At 35.6% G+C, this 20,823-nt stretch overlaps 1 protein-coding gene across 1 annotated transcript; it reads right to left on the reverse strand.

Moving 5' to 3' along the window:
- Positions 1-3,317: 3,317 nt before the first annotated feature.
- LOC128219934 (uncharacterized) lies at positions 3,318-17,849 on the reverse strand. Its single transcript, XM_052928120.1, has 4 exons — positions 16,866-17,849; positions 12,394-12,543; positions 8,489-8,601; positions 3,318-6,817 (listed from the first exon to the last, which is right to left on the reverse strand). Exons 1-4 carry the CDS (start codon positions 17,239-17,241, stop codon positions 6,605-6,607), a joined length of 852 nt encoding a protein of 283 aa, XP_052784080.1. The 5' UTR covers positions 17,242-17,849; the 3' UTR covers positions 3,318-6,604.
- Between the last annotated feature and the right edge of the window lie 2,974 nt (positions 17,850-20,823).

Here is a 20,823-nt window from a genome sequence, read left to right on the forward strand (position 1 = left end):
TTTGAGAAAAAGAATACAAGAATCGGTAATTCATTAATTTTTATTAGCATAAACAAGATATTCTTAATAAGTTAAAAATAATCTCTACACCAAAAATGCATATATATATGATTGTAAGTGACTAGATTAGACTATGACTAAGTATGACTGTCACAGGCGTATATGAACTGTTGGAGCGGTAACTAAGCTAATGATAAATCATTAAAGGCAGGACTGCGGGATTGCGGTAACATCTGTAAGATTTTAAGTCGTTACTGTAATGTTACAGACAACACAGCCTTAATGTCATTTATCATATCTGTGCATTTTGCATAGTCAAACATGAACCGCCCTATAATGTTATTTATGATTATAAAAAAACACCATAATGGAAACAAAGCTATAGTCAATAAAATTAAAAGTAAATATACTGGTATAAAGATAGTAATGCCATTCCAATAAATCCTCCTTGATAGTTCGAACTGTTGCAAATAATGATCAAATCGCAACAATATCGATACTGATAAAAGAAAGAGATTCTGCAACCAGAGGGAGAAATGAAGCACAAGTATACAAACAATACGATTTTATATGATTATCACCTTTTTTAAAGGCACTTAAGGCAATAATGGATGCCGAAACTACACATACATAATGTAGACATAGTACTTTAGGCCCCAAACAACAGATTGGTTAGTTATGCCAAACCTCTATATAGCCACATACCCCAAACCTTTGTAGACATTGTAAATGTGTTGTTTTCTTCTTGCCGTCCAGTACTAACTAGTTACAGTGCCCATTGATTTGTTATAAACCTAGTAACATTTTTGCCGCCTTTTTAATTTATCTTAGCGGGGGAGGGGGGGGGGTCATATTGGTGTGGCAAAACCATTCCTCTTGCCCCTGGGGCCCAGTCCCTGCACATTATTTGTTAGCAAACATGCTTTCTGTATTATAAGATATGTGGGATAACCCTTAAGCATTTAAGAGTTCATATTAACAAACAAGAGCTGTCGTAAAACAATATTGATGTATTTGCCTGTCAAAACCAATAAAAATCAAATAAAAAGGTAAACAGTGACCATAACACTCTGGGGCCCACAATCTCGTGAAAGGTCTCTATAAACTCTCTATATATACCAAGTTTGCTCGCAATATTTCAACCCTTACTTAAGCTATTCAATATCAACCATTTTTACTATTAATAATAACTTTGACCTTGACCTTGATCCTATTGACCTCAAATGCAATCTCATGAAAGGTCTCTTTAACCTCTTCCTATATACCAAGTTTGGTCACTAGATGTCAAACCTAGCTATATTTATTTGATACATAAGGTGACGTTGAAGCTGCCCTCCCACCAGCCCACCCAAACAATGACACAAGTCATTCTTATAATTTATTTACCCTTTTGTGAAAATCTGGTTAAGAGTATAAAAATGTGCTTTTCAAAAGAAATCAAAAGAAAAAAAGTAAATCAAGGGCCATAATTGGTATTTAGGGTTTAAATGGAGTAATGTAACCTAATTGCAAGATGGTCGTCATTAATTGTGCGAAGTATTAAGTCAATTGAATGAAGGGTATAAATATTAAAATCCAAACTTGCTCTAAAACTTTAACGTAAGTTCCTAAGTCAATCAGGGACCATAACTTGTAGAAAGGATAATATGGAGTTATGTAACCTCATTGTGTGATGGTCCTGAACAACTGTGTGAAGTATTAAGTCAATTGAATGAAGGGTATAGAAGTTATTAATAAATATCCCAACCTACCCTCAAACTTTAACATAAGTTCCATTGTCACGGGGGGCTATAATTTGTATAAAGGATACTATGGAGTTATCTAACCTCATTATGTGATGGCCCTGAACAACTGTGTGAAGTATTAAGGGAATTGAATGAAGGGTATTGGACTTATAAAGTGAAAATCCCAACTTGCCCTAAAACTTTAACCGGACGCCGACACCGACGCCGACGCTGGGGCGAGTAGTAAAGCCCTCCTTATTCTTCGAATAGTCGAGCTAAAAATCACGGGAAAACATCCTTGACCCTGCTAGCATGGTTGGCCAGCAAGTTTAGTCGGGCCAGCAAGCATCCGTGGTTCAAACACAACAGGTCAGTCTTGAATAGATAATGATATTTGACCATTTATATAAAAAATAATGGTATTCATACAGTTTTAAATGCTGTTTTTAGATCATTCCTCACAATCTTTGACAAAGATCAGATTCATCAAAATCTTAACCTTCCCACTTAATCAAAGACATCATAAGGAATGCTATATTAAACTTTCAGGTCTACTTATGACACAATCTGGAATGATCTGCTCAACTTTGACATTTACTTATCAAAGACACAATTTGGAATGGTCTGCTCAACTTTCATGTTTACTTATCAAAGACACAATTTGGAATGGTCTGCTCAACTTTCATGTTTACTTATCAAAGACACAATTTGGAGTTGTCCCCTAAACTTACATGTGACATGTTTACTTATAAAAGACGTAATTTAGAATGGTCCGTAAACTTACATGTTTACTTATCAAAGACGCAATTTGGAGTTGTCCGATCAACCTTCATGTTTAATAATCAAAGACACAATTTGGAGAGGTCTGCTCAACGTTCATGTTTACTTATCAAAGACACAATTTGGAGTTGTCCCCTAAACTTACATGTGACATGTTTACTTATGAAAGACGTAATTTAGAATGGTCCATAAACTTACATGTTTACTTATCAAAGACGCAATTTGGAGTTGTCCGATCAACCTTCATGTTTACTAATCAAAGACACAATTTGGAGAAGTCTGCTCAACGTTCATGTTTACTTATCAAAGAAACAATTTGAAATGGACTCAACTTCCATGTTAAAAATGGACTTATCAAAGACACAATTTGGCGTGGTCTGCTCAACTTTCATGTTTACTTATCAAAGTCACAATTTGGAGTGTCCCCTCAAATTGCATGATACATGTTTACTTATCAAAGACGTAATTTAGAATGGCCCGTAAACTTACAATTTTACTTATCAAAGACACAATCTGGAATGGTCTGCACAACTTTCATGTTTAAATAGCAAAGCCAAAGACATGGTCAAAAACGTTCTAAATAACTTCCATGCTTAATAAGTGGGACTAGACACCAGGTAATACAATTGCAAGAAAAAGACAATTGCCAAAAGCTAACATAAAATTGATATCGCTGTGTACAACGCATTGAATCTTAATCCAATATATATGGAGATAAGCATAACACAAAGAGAGTGGGGGGTATAAAAACGTTACTTTAATTAATGCAAAAATGAACATTTGAGGACATGAAATACTGAGTACAAAAATTGGTAATGTTATACATTTTTATTAGCATAAACAAGATACTCTTAATAAGTTACAAAAATCTCTTCACCAAAAATGCATATAATATTATATGGTTGTAAGTGACTAGATTCTAAGTATGACTGTCACAGGCGTATATGAACTGTTGGAGCGGTAGCTAAGCTAATGATAGATCATTAAAGGCAGGACTGCGGGATTGCGGTCTTTACGACTTTAAGTCGTTACTGTAATGTTGCAGACAACACAGCATACATGTCATTTATCATATCTGTGTATTTTGCGTAGTCAAGCATGAACTTACCCAAAGTATAATGTTTGGGGTTATTTAATCATTTTTAAAACAAACACCATAATGGAAACAAAACTATAGTCAATAAAATTAAAAGTAAATACTGGTATAATGATAGTAATGCCATTCCAATAAATCCTCCTTGATAGTTCGAACTGTTGCAAATAATGATCAAATCGCAACAATATCGATACTGATAAAAGAAAGAGATTCTGCAACCAGAGGGAGAAATGAAGCACAAGTATACAAACAATACGATTTTATATGATTATCACCTTTTTTAAAGGCACTTAAGGCAATAATGGATGCCGTAACTCCACATACGTTATGAAGGCATAGTACTTTAGGCCCCAAACAACAGGTTGGTTAGTTATGCCAAACCTCTATATAGCCACATACCCCAAACCCGACGTCTTAAAAGTTTTTTTTTGCTTGTAGTTCAGTACTAGTTAGAGTTGCCCATTTATCAGTTATAAACCTTGGAACATTTTTGCCTTTTTAGTTTATCTTAGCGGGGGATCATATGGGTGTGGCAAAGCCATGCATCCTGCCCCTGTGGCCCAGGCCCTGGACATCATATTCAGGAAACGTGCTTTCTTTAGTATAAGATATGTGGGGATAATCCTTAAGCACTTAAGAGTTCAAATTAACAAAAACAAACACGGGAAAACATCATAGACCCTGCTGGCGTGGTGGGACAGCATGCTTGGGCCAGCAAACATCCCTGGTTCAAACACAAAAGGTCAGTCTTGAATGGATTATGAGACTTGACCATTTAAATAAAAATAATGGTTTTCATACAGTTTTCAATGCTTTTTTAGATCATTCCACACAATCTTTGACAAAGATACTGATCATATTCTTCATTGTCAACCTTCTCACTAACTCAAAGACATCATATTAAGCAATTCTATACTCAACTTTCAGGTTTACTTATCACAATTTGGAATGGTTTGCTTAACTTTCATATTTCAGTAACAAAGACACAATTTGGAATGTACTACTCAATTTTCATGTTAACAATTTACTTATGAAAGACACAATTTGGAGTGGTCTGCTCAACTTCCATGTTAACAATGGACTTATCAAAGACACAATTTGGCGTGGTCTGCTCAACTTTCATGTTAACAATGGACTTTTCAAAGACACAATTTGGAGTGATCTGCTCAACTTTCATGTTAACAATGGACTTATCAAAGACACAATTTGGAGTGGTCTGCTCAACTTTCATGTTAACAATGGACTTTTCAAAGACACAATTTGGGGTGATCTGCTCAACTTTCATGTTAACAATGAACTAATCAAAGACACAATATGGAATGGTCTGCTTAAGTTTTATGTTAACAATGAACTTATCAAAGACACAATTTGGAGTGATCTGCTCAACTTTCATGTTAACAATGTACTTATCAAAGACACATTTTGGATTGGTTTGCTCAACTTTCATGTTAACAATGTACTTATCAAAGACACAATTTGGAATGGTTTGCTTAACTTTCATATTTAAGTAAGAAAGACACAATTTGGAATGGTTTGCTTAATTTTCATATTTAAGTAAGAAAGACACAATTTGGAATGGTTTGCTTAATTTTCATATTTAAGTAACAAAGACACAATTTGGTATGTTCTGCTTAACTTTCATGTTAACAATGTACTTATCAAAGACACAATTTGGAATGGTCTGCTCAACTTTCATGTCAACAATGTACTTATCAAAGACACAATTTGGAATGGTCTGCTCAACTTTCATGTTAACAATGTACTTATCAAAGACACAATTTGGAATGGTTTGCTTAACTTTTTTTGTGAACAATTTACTTATGAAAGACGCAATGTGGAATGGTTAGCTTAACTTTCATATTTGAGCAACATCGACACAATTTGGAATGGTCTGCTCAACATTCACATTTTTGTGTTGAAGTTGGACTTCTTTAATTACCACCACATTTAAATAACAAAGACATGATTTAAGATAAATCATGAATTATCAATTTCTCTAATAATGCGGACAATTTGTTCAACCATCACAACTAACTATCAAAGACTTAACTAGGAATGTTCTGTTAACATACATTGTGTTTGATATATTCAAGTCTAGATAGCAGTATAATCTGGTTGCCGCAAACAATATATATAAATTATATGTATAAATATACTTTTCACTACAGAATATTAAATACCATTTTGGTTTACTAGAACAATTGATATGATGTACAATAAAGATAAACATTTTTATGTCGCATCAAACAAAATAGCGATACGCTGAGATTCATAAATGTGAGATCCTTCGATTTGACGTATATTTGTTTGAAAACCATTAACATCTTCAATGAAGTTTGAAGCAACATGTGTCCCTGTGGCCATGCTATGACGCTCTCTATAATAAGCGACTGGCTGAAAGCAACTATTAAAATTATTGTCTATTGATTTGCTACATATACAGACCATAAAATTAAGCCTGCATAACGGTCCTGACGGCAATTGGCGTGCTCTATTTATTAAGCCTCTGATTGTAAGCATGTATATGATGAATGTCAAAATGATGTGTTCCCATCCACAGGGGCAGGTTGCATTGTTTTGACACACCACGCCCCCCTTTTTATCATTTATTAGTATTAATATGATGGGGAGACTGTAACTTGTGATAACTTGCAAATTTATATATACGAGAATATATATTATATTATATTTGTATAGATAATACAATAAAAAAAATAAAGAAGTTTTTGTAAATTATCACAAGTTACAGTTACACCATACTATTTATACATGTACTTATAAATGAAAATTGGGGGGGGGGCGTGGTGTGTAAAAACAACGTACCCTGCCTCTGTGTTCCAATCGACTATGTCATGAAGCTACGTCGTACCTTTGTACCTTTGGGTACTTTATATTTGCATGTATATGGCTTAACGTTTTACCACTCTGTAATCAGGACTGGTTTAATATCGAAATAATGGTCTCTTATCAAAAATAAGATATTTTGAGACATTGTCCACTGATTTTAAATCGCAAATTGCATGTTTTTCTCTTGAGCACCATACGTTGATCCCTTCATTTCGTACATATACTGAATTTTGTCTGTTATTGGTGTTTGGCAGCCATCTTGTTCGCCATTTTGTCTCTCGACGCGCGCTTTTTCGCTGATGAGCACAGCCACATGGATTAAAACACAGCCGAATGCAAACGCTAAGATTCCAGCTGAGCCTGAAACCATCTGAAATTTATAATAAAATGTCTCCGTAAAATATGATACAGATATGTGTTGATAAAGCTTTGCAGCAGTAGTGCTTACAGCTATTTGGTTTAAAGATAGGTTTTGTTTCTATAATAACATTGTGCAAAACACTTACTATAATTTTTACTGCGTTTCCTTAACCTTTTTAGAATTCAACCATCATTTTAAACCAGACAGACGCGTAGCTGACTGTACGCAGATACGCAGTTGCGTAGTGAAATTTTGACAGTTTTTGTCTTACCAAAATCCCTAAATTTGAAATAAAAACCGAGGGGTAGGGGGTGAAGGGGTATATATCAGATGCCTGTGGTATATATGCTGTCCGTCATCGAACTGCGCAATCCCAAATTGGCCTAAGCTACGCGCCTGAAAGTAGCCTAACGGTCTTCAATAAGTACTGCGCTTAATTTTTGAAAATGCATTCTTACATCGTAACAGACATGACGTCATAATTTGGTTCCCCACCTGGTGAAAACTGTTTATAATTTGGTTCCCCGCCTGGTGAAAACTGTTTATAATCGAAGCCTCATAATTTGGTTCCCGGCCTGGTGAAAAATTTAATGATCTAAGCGTCATAATATGGTTCCCCGCCTAGTGAAAACTGTTTATAATCTAAGCATCATAGTTTGGTACCCCGCCCAATGAGAACTATATATGATCGCTAAGCCAAAGGGGTACATCACCCATTTGATCTAAGCCTTTTAAATTCTTAATGACTAATGCGCATCCTCTGCCCTTCTTTATCATTAAGATTTAACAAGATATTTTTCTAGCTATTAGCTTAACGGAAAATACATTTGAATTATTAAAAGTGTAAAAAAACGCTCTCAAGTGAAGCAATAATTTGCATTTTCGAAGCGTTTACTATCACAATCTAAGTCAATCTGAGGTATGCTTATAATGATGCATTGTTGTTTCAATTAAAAACTGAATAAATCAAGTATTTGTTTAATGAAACCCAGTTTGTCACAAATGTCAACTATATGTTATATATTATAATACACCATGACGAGAAAGCGTTTTTCCCAATAAAAAAACCCTTCACTCTGGAACAACGTATCACGATTTCTGTTGTTTGTTTTGTGTTTTCTTTCTTGAGATCAAATAAATGTTACAAGAACAGTGTGTGTATACCACGTGATAATCACGTCGTATATGCTACGTCGGAAGGCAACACTTTTCTTAAAATGAAGACTTAAAACAAAGATGATTTCTTTTGCTACACAATTTTAATTGAAACAAACGGCCGTCTAGTGTCGCTTAAAGAGCCATGCCTTCGTTTAACTACCGAAGTTTGATGAGGTGATTAGTTTCATCAAACCTTTCGGAAACCTGTTTTTAAAATAATGTTTTGACAGTGCTCCATCAGACGGCCATTTCGTGAAAAAGTTTGTCGAAGTGTTTTAGAAAAATAAAATCTGAATCAAACTCTTGTGAAAGACCGAAGGCGGAACTCCGTAAGTGGCGTAGACTGCGCTGCGTTTCATTAAAAATGGTGAAGAGTTATCTCTGTTTAAAGTCTTCATTCGATGCAAAATGTTGCCCTCCGACGTAGCATTTATGACGCAATTTATCACGTGGTATACACACACTGTATAAGTTCCAAAGAATAACGAATAACTGATAAACAAGGTCTATCATGACCTTTACCTGAAGCAAAAATGACGTCTTGACGATGCCCCGATGAACACACAAGTCGGCGGCGGTGGATAGGAGATATTGCTCGCTGGCCGTCACCGCTACCGTTACCCAGCACGTTATAGCTGAAATAGAAGAATGAACAGGTCAAATATACAAGCATCCACATGTACGTTCCGAATGCGGATTCAGTGGAAAGGTCGCACCCGGAACGTGCGCATCCCCCAACCCCCGGGCTCAATTTACCGAGAATACTCAATATTTCGAGAAAATAATCATAAGATACGCGCGACATGCACCGTTACTGACTAGAAATTGTTAAAATTGTATAGGGGAGTACCCACAAACCTCTATGCCAACAATTAAACCAAATAAATTTTCGGTTTTGATGGAAGGATGCAAGTCATACGCCCCCTGAGTTATGCCCCCTCTAACGTCAAACCCTGGAACCGCCCCGCATTCAACATTCGGTCAAAACAAGGAAAGATTAGTTGTAAAAATAACATTGAATATAACATTGCAGAGAAGTTGGCGCACGTGTCTACGGCGATGTATTATGTATTTTTGACGTCACGTTAAAATGATAGAATTTGCCGCTAAAGTAGTGAAAATATAACATTTCTTTTAAGATTGGTTACTGCAAAAAAACAAAGTGCGCCGTAGGATGAATGGTAGGGTTGTTATGGCAACAGAAATATAGCAACTAATTTTAATTCGTAATTTTATTTTGGTTTTGTTTAAAGTGTAGATTTTAAATTATTTATAGGAGAATTTTTAAGACGAACACTCCAATATTATTATCATATTTATCCTTGTGCACGGACTTTTCGGACAGCCCTCGTAATAAGTTTCGCAGAGGCGGAGATGGTATTATCCACTGTTCATTTAGTGATTTATGCGACTTATTATTTATGTGATTTGCATATGAAAACAGTTCGATTAAAAAAAAATGATAACGATGCATTGGTTGTCCGATTTTATAAGACGGCGTCAGAGGTCAACATCGGCAACAGCTTGTGTGAGCATATCGTTAGACTTAAGCATGCGTACAAACAAATATGTTACGTTGATTTGCAACAGCTATTTGTCATAAAACATATTGCCGGTGAACGCTTACAATACCTGTCATAACAAGGAAACTGATACTAGTTTATGGAACCTGATTTTCACATTTTTTTCCACCCATTCCCGTGTAAATGACGTACACCTAGGCGAGACGGTGGATGAATTGTTCAGTAATACTTTGAACCGGTAGCAGTGTGTGTGTACTACGTGATATATTGATAAATAAAGATATCTTCACTATTTCTTCACCATTTTTAATTAACCATAGCGCCGTTTACGGAGCCCCGCCTTCGGTCTTTTACCAGAGTTTGATTGAAAGTTTAGTTTCCTAAAACACTTCGACAAATCTTTTCACAATACGGCCGTCTGACGAAGCACTGTCAAAACAGTATTTTGAAAACAGGTTTGTCGAAGGGTTTAATAAAACAAATCACCTCATCAAACTCTGGTCATAAAACGAACGCGGGACTCTTTTAGATGCATAGACTGCCCTTAGATTCATTAAAATGGTGTAGTAAAAGAAAAGTTATCTTTGATTAAAGTCTTCATTTTAAGCAAAATGTTGCCATCCGACGTAGTAGCAAATATGACGTAATTTATCAAGTGGTATAAACACACAGAGTAGAAATGATATTAAGAGTGACCTTGTGGTGTATGTGACTGGCTCTTTCCTAAGAAGTTGTGGATTTCCACATTTTTTTCACCCATTCTCGTATAAATAACGTACACCAACGTGAGACCAGGAGCGTCGCTAGCCATCTATTCATGTGGATTCATAATTGTGCTAGGGGGTTCGGTGGCATACCCCCTCGGAAAATTTTGAAAACCATGGTGCAATCTGGTGCATTCTGGGCATTATGAGGTGCTTTATTTAGTACTGGAAAATGGACAAATTTAGGATCAAGTAGTCAAGTACGCATACGGCAACTTTGGCTGATTGTTTATATTTTTGTCAGAATCATGTGGATTCAGCGGCGTACTCGCGTATAGGCAGCTACGCGCCTGGAGACGGTGGAATAATTGTTCTGTTATACAAGTAAAAAGGGTTATTGTTAAAACGCAATTAGTCACTTCATAACGACTTCGTTGTTGCAGGATTGCTTGATTGATATTATCACGTGATGTTATCAATGTACTGTTTAGATGTAAAAGTTTCTACTACTTTTGTTAAAGTCCAGGTGACCTTGTGGTTTAGGCATCGGTTTTCTAGTGTGTTTTTCTTGACTTTATTTACGTGTGTTAGTACCCCACTAAACCCCAAATACTTTTCTTATACTGTAACTGTATTTTTTCTGCAATTTCGATATCATGGGGTAAAATAGTGATAAATTATCTCGGGGGTTTCATATGCATTAAAGAGAAAACTTATTTTGGGTCCAAAGCGTGGGCGAATACCTTTAAAATATGAAAAACTAATATACTTAGCCTTGTCACTGTTCGTTCAGATTAACATTAAAGCTGCACTCTCACAAATTTACCATTTTTACAACTTTTTTTATTTTTTGTCTTGGAAAGAGCAAATTTTTGCGTAAATATCTGAAAACCGATGATAAAATACTGCTGACAAAAGATCAGATCGCAGATTTTCATATTTCCGTTTGAAAATTAATGTTTTATGGCTTAAACCGTGTAAGAAAATTGCATAAAACATCAACTTTTGAATTTAAATATAAAAATCTGCGGTCTATTTTTTTTTCAGCAGTCTCATATAACTGGTTTCCATGGATTTTCGTAAAAAATGGCTCGTTCCAAGACAAAAAATAAAAAAAAGTTGTCAAAATGTTCAATCTGTGAGAGTGCAGCTTTAAGTGACGTCCAACTACTTGTTTGTATGCATGAAAGCTCTATCGAGATGATTTAAACTTCATACAGAGTTCCGTATCGTACTATATAAATTATTCACTATGATCATATTAAACTCAAATCCGGAACGAGGGTAATTATTGCATGGTTATATTTTATTAAACGATATCTAAGTGACAGACAATGTACTAACGGAGAAATTTTACGACACGGGGATACACGCTGGATTAAATGTGGATGGCCACTGAAACTGGAAATATATCTACAGTCGAACCCCGTTGCCTCGAATTCGCTTGGCTCGAATTCATCATTGGCTCGAACTTGATGTAAAGGACCGATTTCATAATACTGAATGTAAGCATTTCCGCTTGGTTCGAATTTTCCGAGGCTCGAGGTATTTTCGCCGGTCCCTAGGAGTTCGAGCCATCGGGGTTCGACTGTACATGATAGTTATAGAGGCCGGTAACAATTAAGATAATGTCGAGAATTGTTTGATAAAATTAGACTTTGTTAAACCCGATAATAATTCGAGGTAATTTCAACGCCTTCGCATCATTGTGGTTCCCAGGGACAATACACATGTGTAAAACTAGGCGCATAAGTCTGACTTTTATAAATGGTGAAGTATGCATTTGTCACTGAAAAAATAACAACAAAAACAGACGGGCGTTGGTGTTCGCTCAGGGGCTCTCCTTTTTATTTTGTGACTTAAATTTAGTAGTAGGTTGACAAGTAAGAGCACAATTTTTGCGCACATTCATCCCAGGGGTTCAAGGGGGCGGGGTGCACCCGGCGCCGCCCCTAATATTGTCCTAGATTTCTTTTTTGTCAAATATCTGAGGAAAAGGTAAATATACGCTCAAAATACACCATTTCGGACTAAATATTGTTAAAATGTTCTCTAGGGTGTATCCCCAAATCTACCTGCTAACATTTTAAATCATTTAAATTTCGGTTCTAAGGTAGGGACGAATGTAAAGAGGTTACGTCCCCTCTAGTGTCAACCTTTGGAGCCGCCTCTAGTAGTTGAGATTTAAAATAACACTTACATGCCACAATCATGATGGTGGAGAGGCCATAGTACACGAGCCTGGAGGGACGACTTGACGCGCAGCACGTGCAAATGATACCGAGCACGAGGAAGACAAACGTCAGTACTGTGGACAGGCTCTTTGGCAGGATGCTCTCAACCAGTAGCCCTGAAAATAGACACAGGTTGCTATGGTTATCATTCGGAAATGACGTCATAACACCGGAAATGACATCTAGGTGAATAGCAGAATTATGAAACCGTCCCTGCTGGTTTGACTTTCTGTCGACTAATGATTTGTATGATATTTTCTGGTCTAACTTATGCACTAGTCAGTTGTAACCACGCCCCCCATAGCGGATGTTCTTTAATATCGTATTTTTTGACAAATACAATATCGGACGCTATGGTAACTTCTCGGCCATCTCCGGAAAGGCCAATTCTTAGCATACTAGCCGACTGTTTTTCGACTCCAGCGGTGGGGAAAACCGACTGTTTCACGTTCACACAAATCTACATGAAAATACCAAGGAGGACTTTACACGATCTTTATCTTAGAAATAAGACAGGATATAACCCTTGTATTAGAAGGACCCTTTCATTGTTTGGCTTTCAATTATATCCGGAATTGATTTCCGACCATAACATCTTGATTTACTTGATATATGTGTCGTTCAGTTTAAAATTAAACCTCGTCATACATTTTGAAGAGGAAAAAACAGTCAATCAACTATTCAACCGTATTCGAAATAGGATATTAAAAATATTGTTATTTATACAAAGAAATGCTTATTATGCATGAAAATGAACGAACATCACATATTTTGCATCCCTTTTAGTTATTGATGTTTGGTATCACATTTTAGATTATAACCTGTATTTACAATCAATGCCTACAATCAGTACCACGCGTGACCAGTGAAATATGACTTTTATTTCACTGAGAGTAGAGTTTATAATTCACCAGTCAATTGTAATCCACCCCCCCCCCCCCGGACCCGGGGAATAGCGGAGGGAGTTTCGGTTCAGCCAAGCCCGGGTAAAATCCTCGCCCTGCGGTGACGAACTGCTGGTAAAATCCCCGCCAAATGTCCCCGCACCCTAGGGACCCTAGGTAAGGCCCATTCCCTGCTAGTTTTGGCACGAAGAGAAAGCCACCGCATTCACCCGGCACTGGTCACCTGGAAGGTTAAAACACGGCCGATTTCCACGACTATCCCCGGTATACCCCCGGACCTGTGTGGCGTGGTTATACAACTGACTGGTGCATAAAGGTCTGCCCGCGCCCATTGGCTGAACTATGGCCTAAACAACGCTTAATCGCTCGAACCCGCAGTTATATAGCTTCAGCAACATAACGTCGTGGTTAGGAAACATCTATTAATCTAAGTAATTTCGCTCGGTCCGCCCTTCTTAATCATTAAGATTTTGCACAACAGTTATATTATAACCATCACTCACCATTTCTTTAATATTTACCAACAGTTAAACATATATGCAAGTTGTATAATTTAATTGGCAAGGATGAACGTTTCAAACTCTCAAAATGTACTTTCTGCACCTGAGTATTCGGTGATTTACATAAACAAAACCTTGAAGACATTCTCTCGTTTAATTAGCTTGTATTTTTTTTAAATGTCGAGGTATTGTGAATATCGTTCTTGTGCAAAGACTTTAACTTTAAGATATTCGAATAAGTAGAGGATAATTGTTTGTTTAATTGTAAGATTGAAATATATATTTCACCGAGTGAGCACTAAAAGTTATATTTCATAAAAGGCGCAGCCACGAGTGAAATATTCACTTTTAGTATTCACGAGGTGAAATACTGTGCGATTTTGCATTAAAATAAACATATTTTTTTTTTTAATTTATTACATAAACAAGATATTAAATGACATATAATTGCAGTATTTCAGAAAATCACCTCAACAAAACGTCATTTTGGAAATGACGTCGTTGAAACTGTGCCCAAGCCCTGCACGCGCAGAAGTTTGATTTGCACGTGAGAACGGGCTAAAATTTCAAATCAGTGAAAACTGATATTTTCACTATTTGAAACAGTTAAATATGACTTTTATTTCACTAACAAGTCCCTATAAATCATCGGAAAGCTTATAATAAAAACTTGGTACACATGTTGCCAAAGATAATATGCACAAGTACAGCAATGTTGACATGTTCTGCAAATAAGATTTATTTCTGTCTTAATGCCAATGCAAGCTGTTCCATCTATATCAATATAAAATGGAAAGTTGCATATAGCTATGTATTCTATTGCACATGAGACAATGGTTACAGACAAGAATAATTCACAGAATACTATAGCAACAACATCGTTGTTATATAAAATGAAATAGTTGATGATAATTTGATGTTCTTTTTGTGAACGCTGTAAAGAAACTCTTTATTTTTTTCGGATTGTAATAAAATACAGCATTTGCTACAGCTGTTACACCTATCTCCACTTGTCCTGTAATGGAAGACGCAATTGTTGCTCATATAATCCTTATGTTTTATATCTAAGGACAGCTTTTATTGTATTCGACGGACCTACCACCATCAACTATGGGCCCAGTTTACGATTTTTATTACCTCCACAGTAAGTTAATATAGATGTATTTTTACATTAGAAAATCTCCATTTGGTAGAAAAAAATGCACATATATATATACTATACACCGGAATACTATATTAGCCTAAGTCTTTGAGCAACCCCACCCCTCCTTCCGCCACACTCACAAGCTATCAGATACTATTCATTCAACCTACCATCTGTTGGATTCTTGGGTAGGGCGCAAGTCCAAAGTTGCCCCCCCGCCCCCCCCCCCCCTCACAAATACACACACCGATCGCCAAATAATTGCCCTGTCAGTATATAGATATTATACGCACATTGAGGCGTGTGTAAACTGACAAGTTTGGATCACAACCTGTATGGTATTATGATGCCCACGATGCTTTACGTTTTTAAAGAGACTTGATCATGTTTTGAAAAATGCACTTTTTATGACGAAATACAGTGTGGCAAATCATAAGGATTGTTGAAAGAAAAGAGACTAATGAAAAGCTAAGGTGTTTTTTTGTGTTGGTAGTAAACTAGTTTTGGTTTTATATCGGTTTCACGAACTGTGTATTTGTTGTAACAGTTTCAAATATAATTAAAACCGGTTTAATCGTTTGTTTTACAAAAACACTATATAACTATCGAAACCCCCTCCGGAGGCAGTTTCGTCGGTTCGTTTCATCCGAAAACTAGTTCATTTTGAAAAAACACAAACATGGCAGACAGTGACCCAACAAGTGTGTTCAAACACTAATTAGTTAAAACAGGCAAACGACTATCTGCGGTATCATTGTGGAGATATTTAGAAATAATGGTTACATGCAAAGGATCCGCCATGATGTTCAAACTGTACACAAAACCATTCGTTTGTAACATCAAGCAAAGCTTTCGAAACATGTTTCCAAACTGCGGCGAAACCCATAAAACAAAAACTGAAATTGGTTTGGAATTAGAAGATTTTTTTGGATTTTTAATTTTTTATTGAGTTTGAAACTCCGATGCCAGTGGCTACTACTTGCTGTAACGACTAATTTAGTGGGGCCAACTTATCAACACACGAATCGTACGATGTCCTTTTTCGAAAAAATATATATCTTAGTAGTTATACCATCTATTGAAAAAGCTTTTTCGGCCAGGATTAAAATCGTGTATTTAATAGATGAAAACGCAAAATATTAAATGATTCGTGAGTGCTAAAAGATTTACCGCGATTTACTATCGTCTCATAAGGTAGATATATCATGTTTTCTGCATCTTTCTTTCAAATTAAACTCGATATCCTTCATAAGAACCATTGCCTTCGACGATTATTCATCCTTTTTGTATATCAAAACATTTGTAACAATTGTGGTAAATTTTATTTGGAAGTTAGAGAGCATCTTTAAGGCAAAGTGTACTATGTTTTTTGTTATGTTTAGGCTGTTATTTGGTATTGGACTTAATTGAATTTAAGGACGATGAAGCTAATCGGATTATTTGTTTTTAATAACTGCCAAATAGAGTGAATGAAGTCAATGATGTATGACCATAAGATTAACTTAAATGAATTAAGTTGAATATTTAATAACACCCCAGGACAAGAACATCTTAAGAATAACAACAAAGATCTTCATTATGGATTGTGATCCTTCATTTACAAGCATACACCTGTTTTTGCCGATAAATGATACAATATTCTGATATCCAAAACGACCAGTTGCATACCTTCTATATTATGATGATAATCATTTACATTTTCGTTTCAGGCATAGCGGTTATATGACGAGTGTAAAACTCATATAATGATTATATACCATCTGTCATATTTGCATAAATGCTCACATCTCCGTATTGTATTTGCATAGTTGATTTTGTGGTAATTAGTCTTTATATCACTGACTTTGTGAGAAAAATATAAAATATACGTAAGTATGTTTAAAACTTACCGTCTTGAATGTACTGCTGCACGGGTTCTCTGTGAGCAAACACAAACGGCATGAATACATGAGCATTATTTTCTGGACTGTCCACATAAATATTTAAGTACCACAAACTCGCTTTGATGTATACCGTTGTAACTCCCCCTTTCCATGCCTTTCGAACGTGAGTGGCTACGTAACTGTCGGCTCGTGCGCACGTGCTGAAATTTGTCGTCTGCTCCTCGAGGACGTACCAAGCTGGAACCGATGTCGCTATGGAATAAGCTACCATAAAGGACATGGCTAATGTCAACAAAGTTTGGAACACATATTTGTCTGGGTTGAACCCCAACCCAACATAGTCCCTAATCACATTTTTGCGAGCGCGTTTAAAGTTCTCCATTCCTCAAGAAATACCAATCACGAATCCAAACTCCAATTGTTTAAACTCCAGTCACGGAAATAATAATTTACATGTATAACGGATTCACTTATTTATCCAAACAAAATTAAACCTTAGCTTTAAAAGTAAGATATACTTCTCAAAGGTAAATATATATACACACTTTCACCACAAGTCATCACGTGTGTATAAATGCAGTCTGTCGCACAGTGTCAACTTATAACGTTTGTAAAAAGTCGCCTGAAGCAATATACCGCTGTTAAACAATACATCATAGCCATTGAAGCATTATTCACTTATAAAAACATCTTAATTGCCATCGGCAGTTATATCTTCTGTTTTTGCCAATAAATTAACATAATTAAAAAAATATATATTTTAATTTTGACATGTATATCCTTCGGATCAAGTATGTCACACTTTACGGTAGTAATTCACTTTTCATTGTTCTTAAGATGTAACTTAGATATCCTCACTTATCATGCTTAAATAAGCTCACCATACCCACTGTTATGTTTAAACGTTCGAAAATGTTAACACAAGTACATAGAAGTAAAAGAGAATTCCCTCTCACGTATAATCCGAATGTTTCCAATATAGTTAATCTGCCCTATTGAAAATCTGTTTACAATAACATTTTCTTATACAGAACCTTAAGCCAGTCAAGCTAAAACCACCAAGTTGACACAAATCTAAATAGTAAATACCCGCTTGAATAATAAATTTCTCCCTGGTCTAATGATCTTACTGGTCTAGATGCACTCCGGTTATTTGATATTCCCGAGACAATTTGGATGTTAAGTTAACTTTATACAGGACCCTTTGCAACGAAATTTGATAGTCATCACTGTTCAATGGGTATTGGACCGTACAAAGGATGAGATATTGTTGCGCCGGGTGCGCCCCCCCCCCCCCCCACCCCCAACCGCTGGATCCGCTTGTGACATCAAACAGAAACAGAAAGATGTGCGGAAAAAACAATTATACGTGACATGACTTGAAAGATACTCATTTGAATACTTTTAATAAAATATTTTTCAATTAACATATGTAATGATTTTTGTAAAAAAATGATGTAATAACAAACTAGTAATTATTGTATTGTAGAAAAACGCTACTTCATCGGAATAAAGTTACTTTTAGTTTTAGACATCGTGTTTAATTGGTGATATAATTATCCACGGTACATATTAAAAATGTTCCGTTTAGAGATAACTATAACAGAATAAATAAGTGTGTTTCAAGCTCGTTTAATATTATTTTGTCAATTGGGTTATCAATATAACATTTATTGCACTTATACCTTAGCCTAAATAATACATTTGGTTCGAGTTACCCGACCTTACCAACGAAAAAGGCGCCAACCCTACCGTTTTATAGTCAGTTGTTAAAAAAATGAAGAAAAAAATAAATATTAAAAACTAAAAAGAAAAGTGTGTTCTAATATGTAGTTTGAACGCTTTAAACAGAATATTGCTTTAAAGCCATTCTCCAATGATGAAAATAATATTTTTATATAAAGCCTAATAAGAAAAAAATAAAATAAATAAAAGCCTAACTAGCCTAACTATTTTTTAAAAAGGATTTAACCCTAACCAAACCATTTTTAGACCCAATATTACTACTTAAATTAATCAGTAGCTTTAACGTACAATACAAATCCTTTGGCACAGGGGAATTCGGTCAATTATTTCAGATCAGATTTTTTTTTAACTTCGATTCTCCATATTGTTTAGACTAATATCAAATATCTATGGAATAAAGAAAGCTAATTTTATGGTTCCGTTAAACAGACAATGGAACAAATAATCAGGCTATATTGAAATTTTAAATGTTTTCTGTGCATTGTCTTTCTACGCTAACATTTATTTTTAATCTGATTTGCAGATATTAAGATATTGTCAATTTGTCACTGTCCGTTTTAATTGACCTTTAGCGCCGCCGCATGAACTAACCGGTATTTTGGGTCAATCGCAATACGATCGGCTATTACACGACCCTGCCGGCTGAGATGGCCGAGCAGTTACATTCCTTTAGGGCTCGGCTGCGGGTAAATGTCGGACGAAACTGTGACATTAACTGAAGCCGATCTTTACCCCTTTGGTACAATTTAAGATACATGTATAGCCAATTGTAAACATTTATACCATTTCCGTATCTGACTCAGACTGATGTAGATATAGTTATTTTTACACGGTTGTGATAATTAAAGCTGTACTCTCACAGATTTACCGTTTTTACAACTTTTTATTTTTTTGTTTTGGAATGAGCAAATGTTTGCGTAAATATCTGCAAACCAATGATAAAAGACTGCTGATAAAATATAAGATCGCAGGTTTTCATATTTCCGTTCGAAAACTAACTGATGGCTTAAAACGTTACTAACGGTTGAAGAAAAATGCATAAAACATCAATTTTTGAACTTTATAGATTCATATGTGACCACTATTTTGTCATCAGTCTTATATGACTGGTTCACATGCCTTTTCGCATAATCTAGCTCGTTCCAAGACAAAAAATAAAAAACATTTGTCAAAAAGTTCAATTTGTACTAGTGCAGCTTTAAATGTTAATTCGTATGTACACCAGTTCTCCATAGGACATCATATCGCAGGCAAATTGCTTCAATGGAATCATTTCAACCGTTTCCGTATTTTTCAACAAAACGAAAACAACTGTGATAAACTTTGTTAAATAAATCTGCTTAATATATATCTGCTTTAATGCGATACGCATGTTTATTGCCATAAAGCAATGCAATCAATAAACACAAATTGTACAGATTTTGCAAGGGATCGCCATGGGTCATTAGCTTAATATCACTAGCGGCTTAGAGAGAGAGAGAGAGAGAGAGAGAGAGGGAGAGAGAGAGAGAGAGATAGAAAGCATCCACCGTGACACAAATCCCCTTATGAAATATCTTCTTTGAAATAATTTAGGGGTGAGTAGGGTGGGATATAAATGATCCATAGCTCGAAGATTCCAAGTACTAAGTGTATTGATTATTTGGGGCATTATAGTTCATAAGGGATGCTCTTTCATTCATAAGGTGAGCGGACTATGATTGTAAACAAAAAGATTCTATGTGTTTTGAGCTGTCCATGGCAAATAGAAAATGGGGTGTTTATATCTCTGTATAAAACCCCAAGTACAAAAGATACCATGTTTTAGAATATATCTCAATATACCTTGACAAAACGTTGCTACGCTATGACCATATTTTAACCTTTGGAGATTTAAATTTTGACAGCCAAATGCAAACGCATGACACATACAATGTCAGAAATGTTGTCAAGAGCTCAACTTGCCATATGAAAAAATGAGCCATCAAGTTTAGGTGATATTCTAACAAATTGTTCAAATTTGCTTTGTCATACCATTAAGTTTAACTCTGGTGTATACGATTGTCACAACTTTATAGCTACAATCGCAGTAAGCAGTGATAACCTGTTAAATTAAAACATGTTGATTTTGATCATACAAACATTTTAACTCTGATTATTTTGATACAGTACCCTTCTATGTGGCACATTCTTTGGTGACATTGATGTCATTGGTGACATCTATTGGGCAAAATAACTT

This window comes from Mya arenaria, chromosome 15 (genome assembly GCF_026914265.1).
Source record: "Mya arenaria isolate MELC-2E11 chromosome 15, ASM2691426v1".
Taxonomy (NCBI): domain Eukaryota; kingdom Metazoa; phylum Mollusca; class Bivalvia; order Myida; family Myidae; genus Mya; species Mya arenaria.

What these genes read in the sequence shown, in the direction of transcription:
- LOC128219934 (XM_052928120.1), bottom strand. Translation starts at nt 17,241, where the DNA reads ATGGAGAACTTTAAACGCGCTCGCAAAAATGTGATTAGGGACTATGTT. An exon ending in GCAGCAGTACATTCAAGACG is followed by an intron (nt 12,544 to 16,865) that starts GTAAGTTTTAAA and finishes GTCTATTTTCAG; the next exon opens with GGCTACTGGTTGAGAGCATC. An exon ending in CACCATCATGATTGTGGCAT is followed by an intron (nt 8,602 to 12,393) that starts GTAAGTGTTATT and finishes CTTCTATTTCAG; the next exon opens with CTATAACGTGCTGGGTAACG.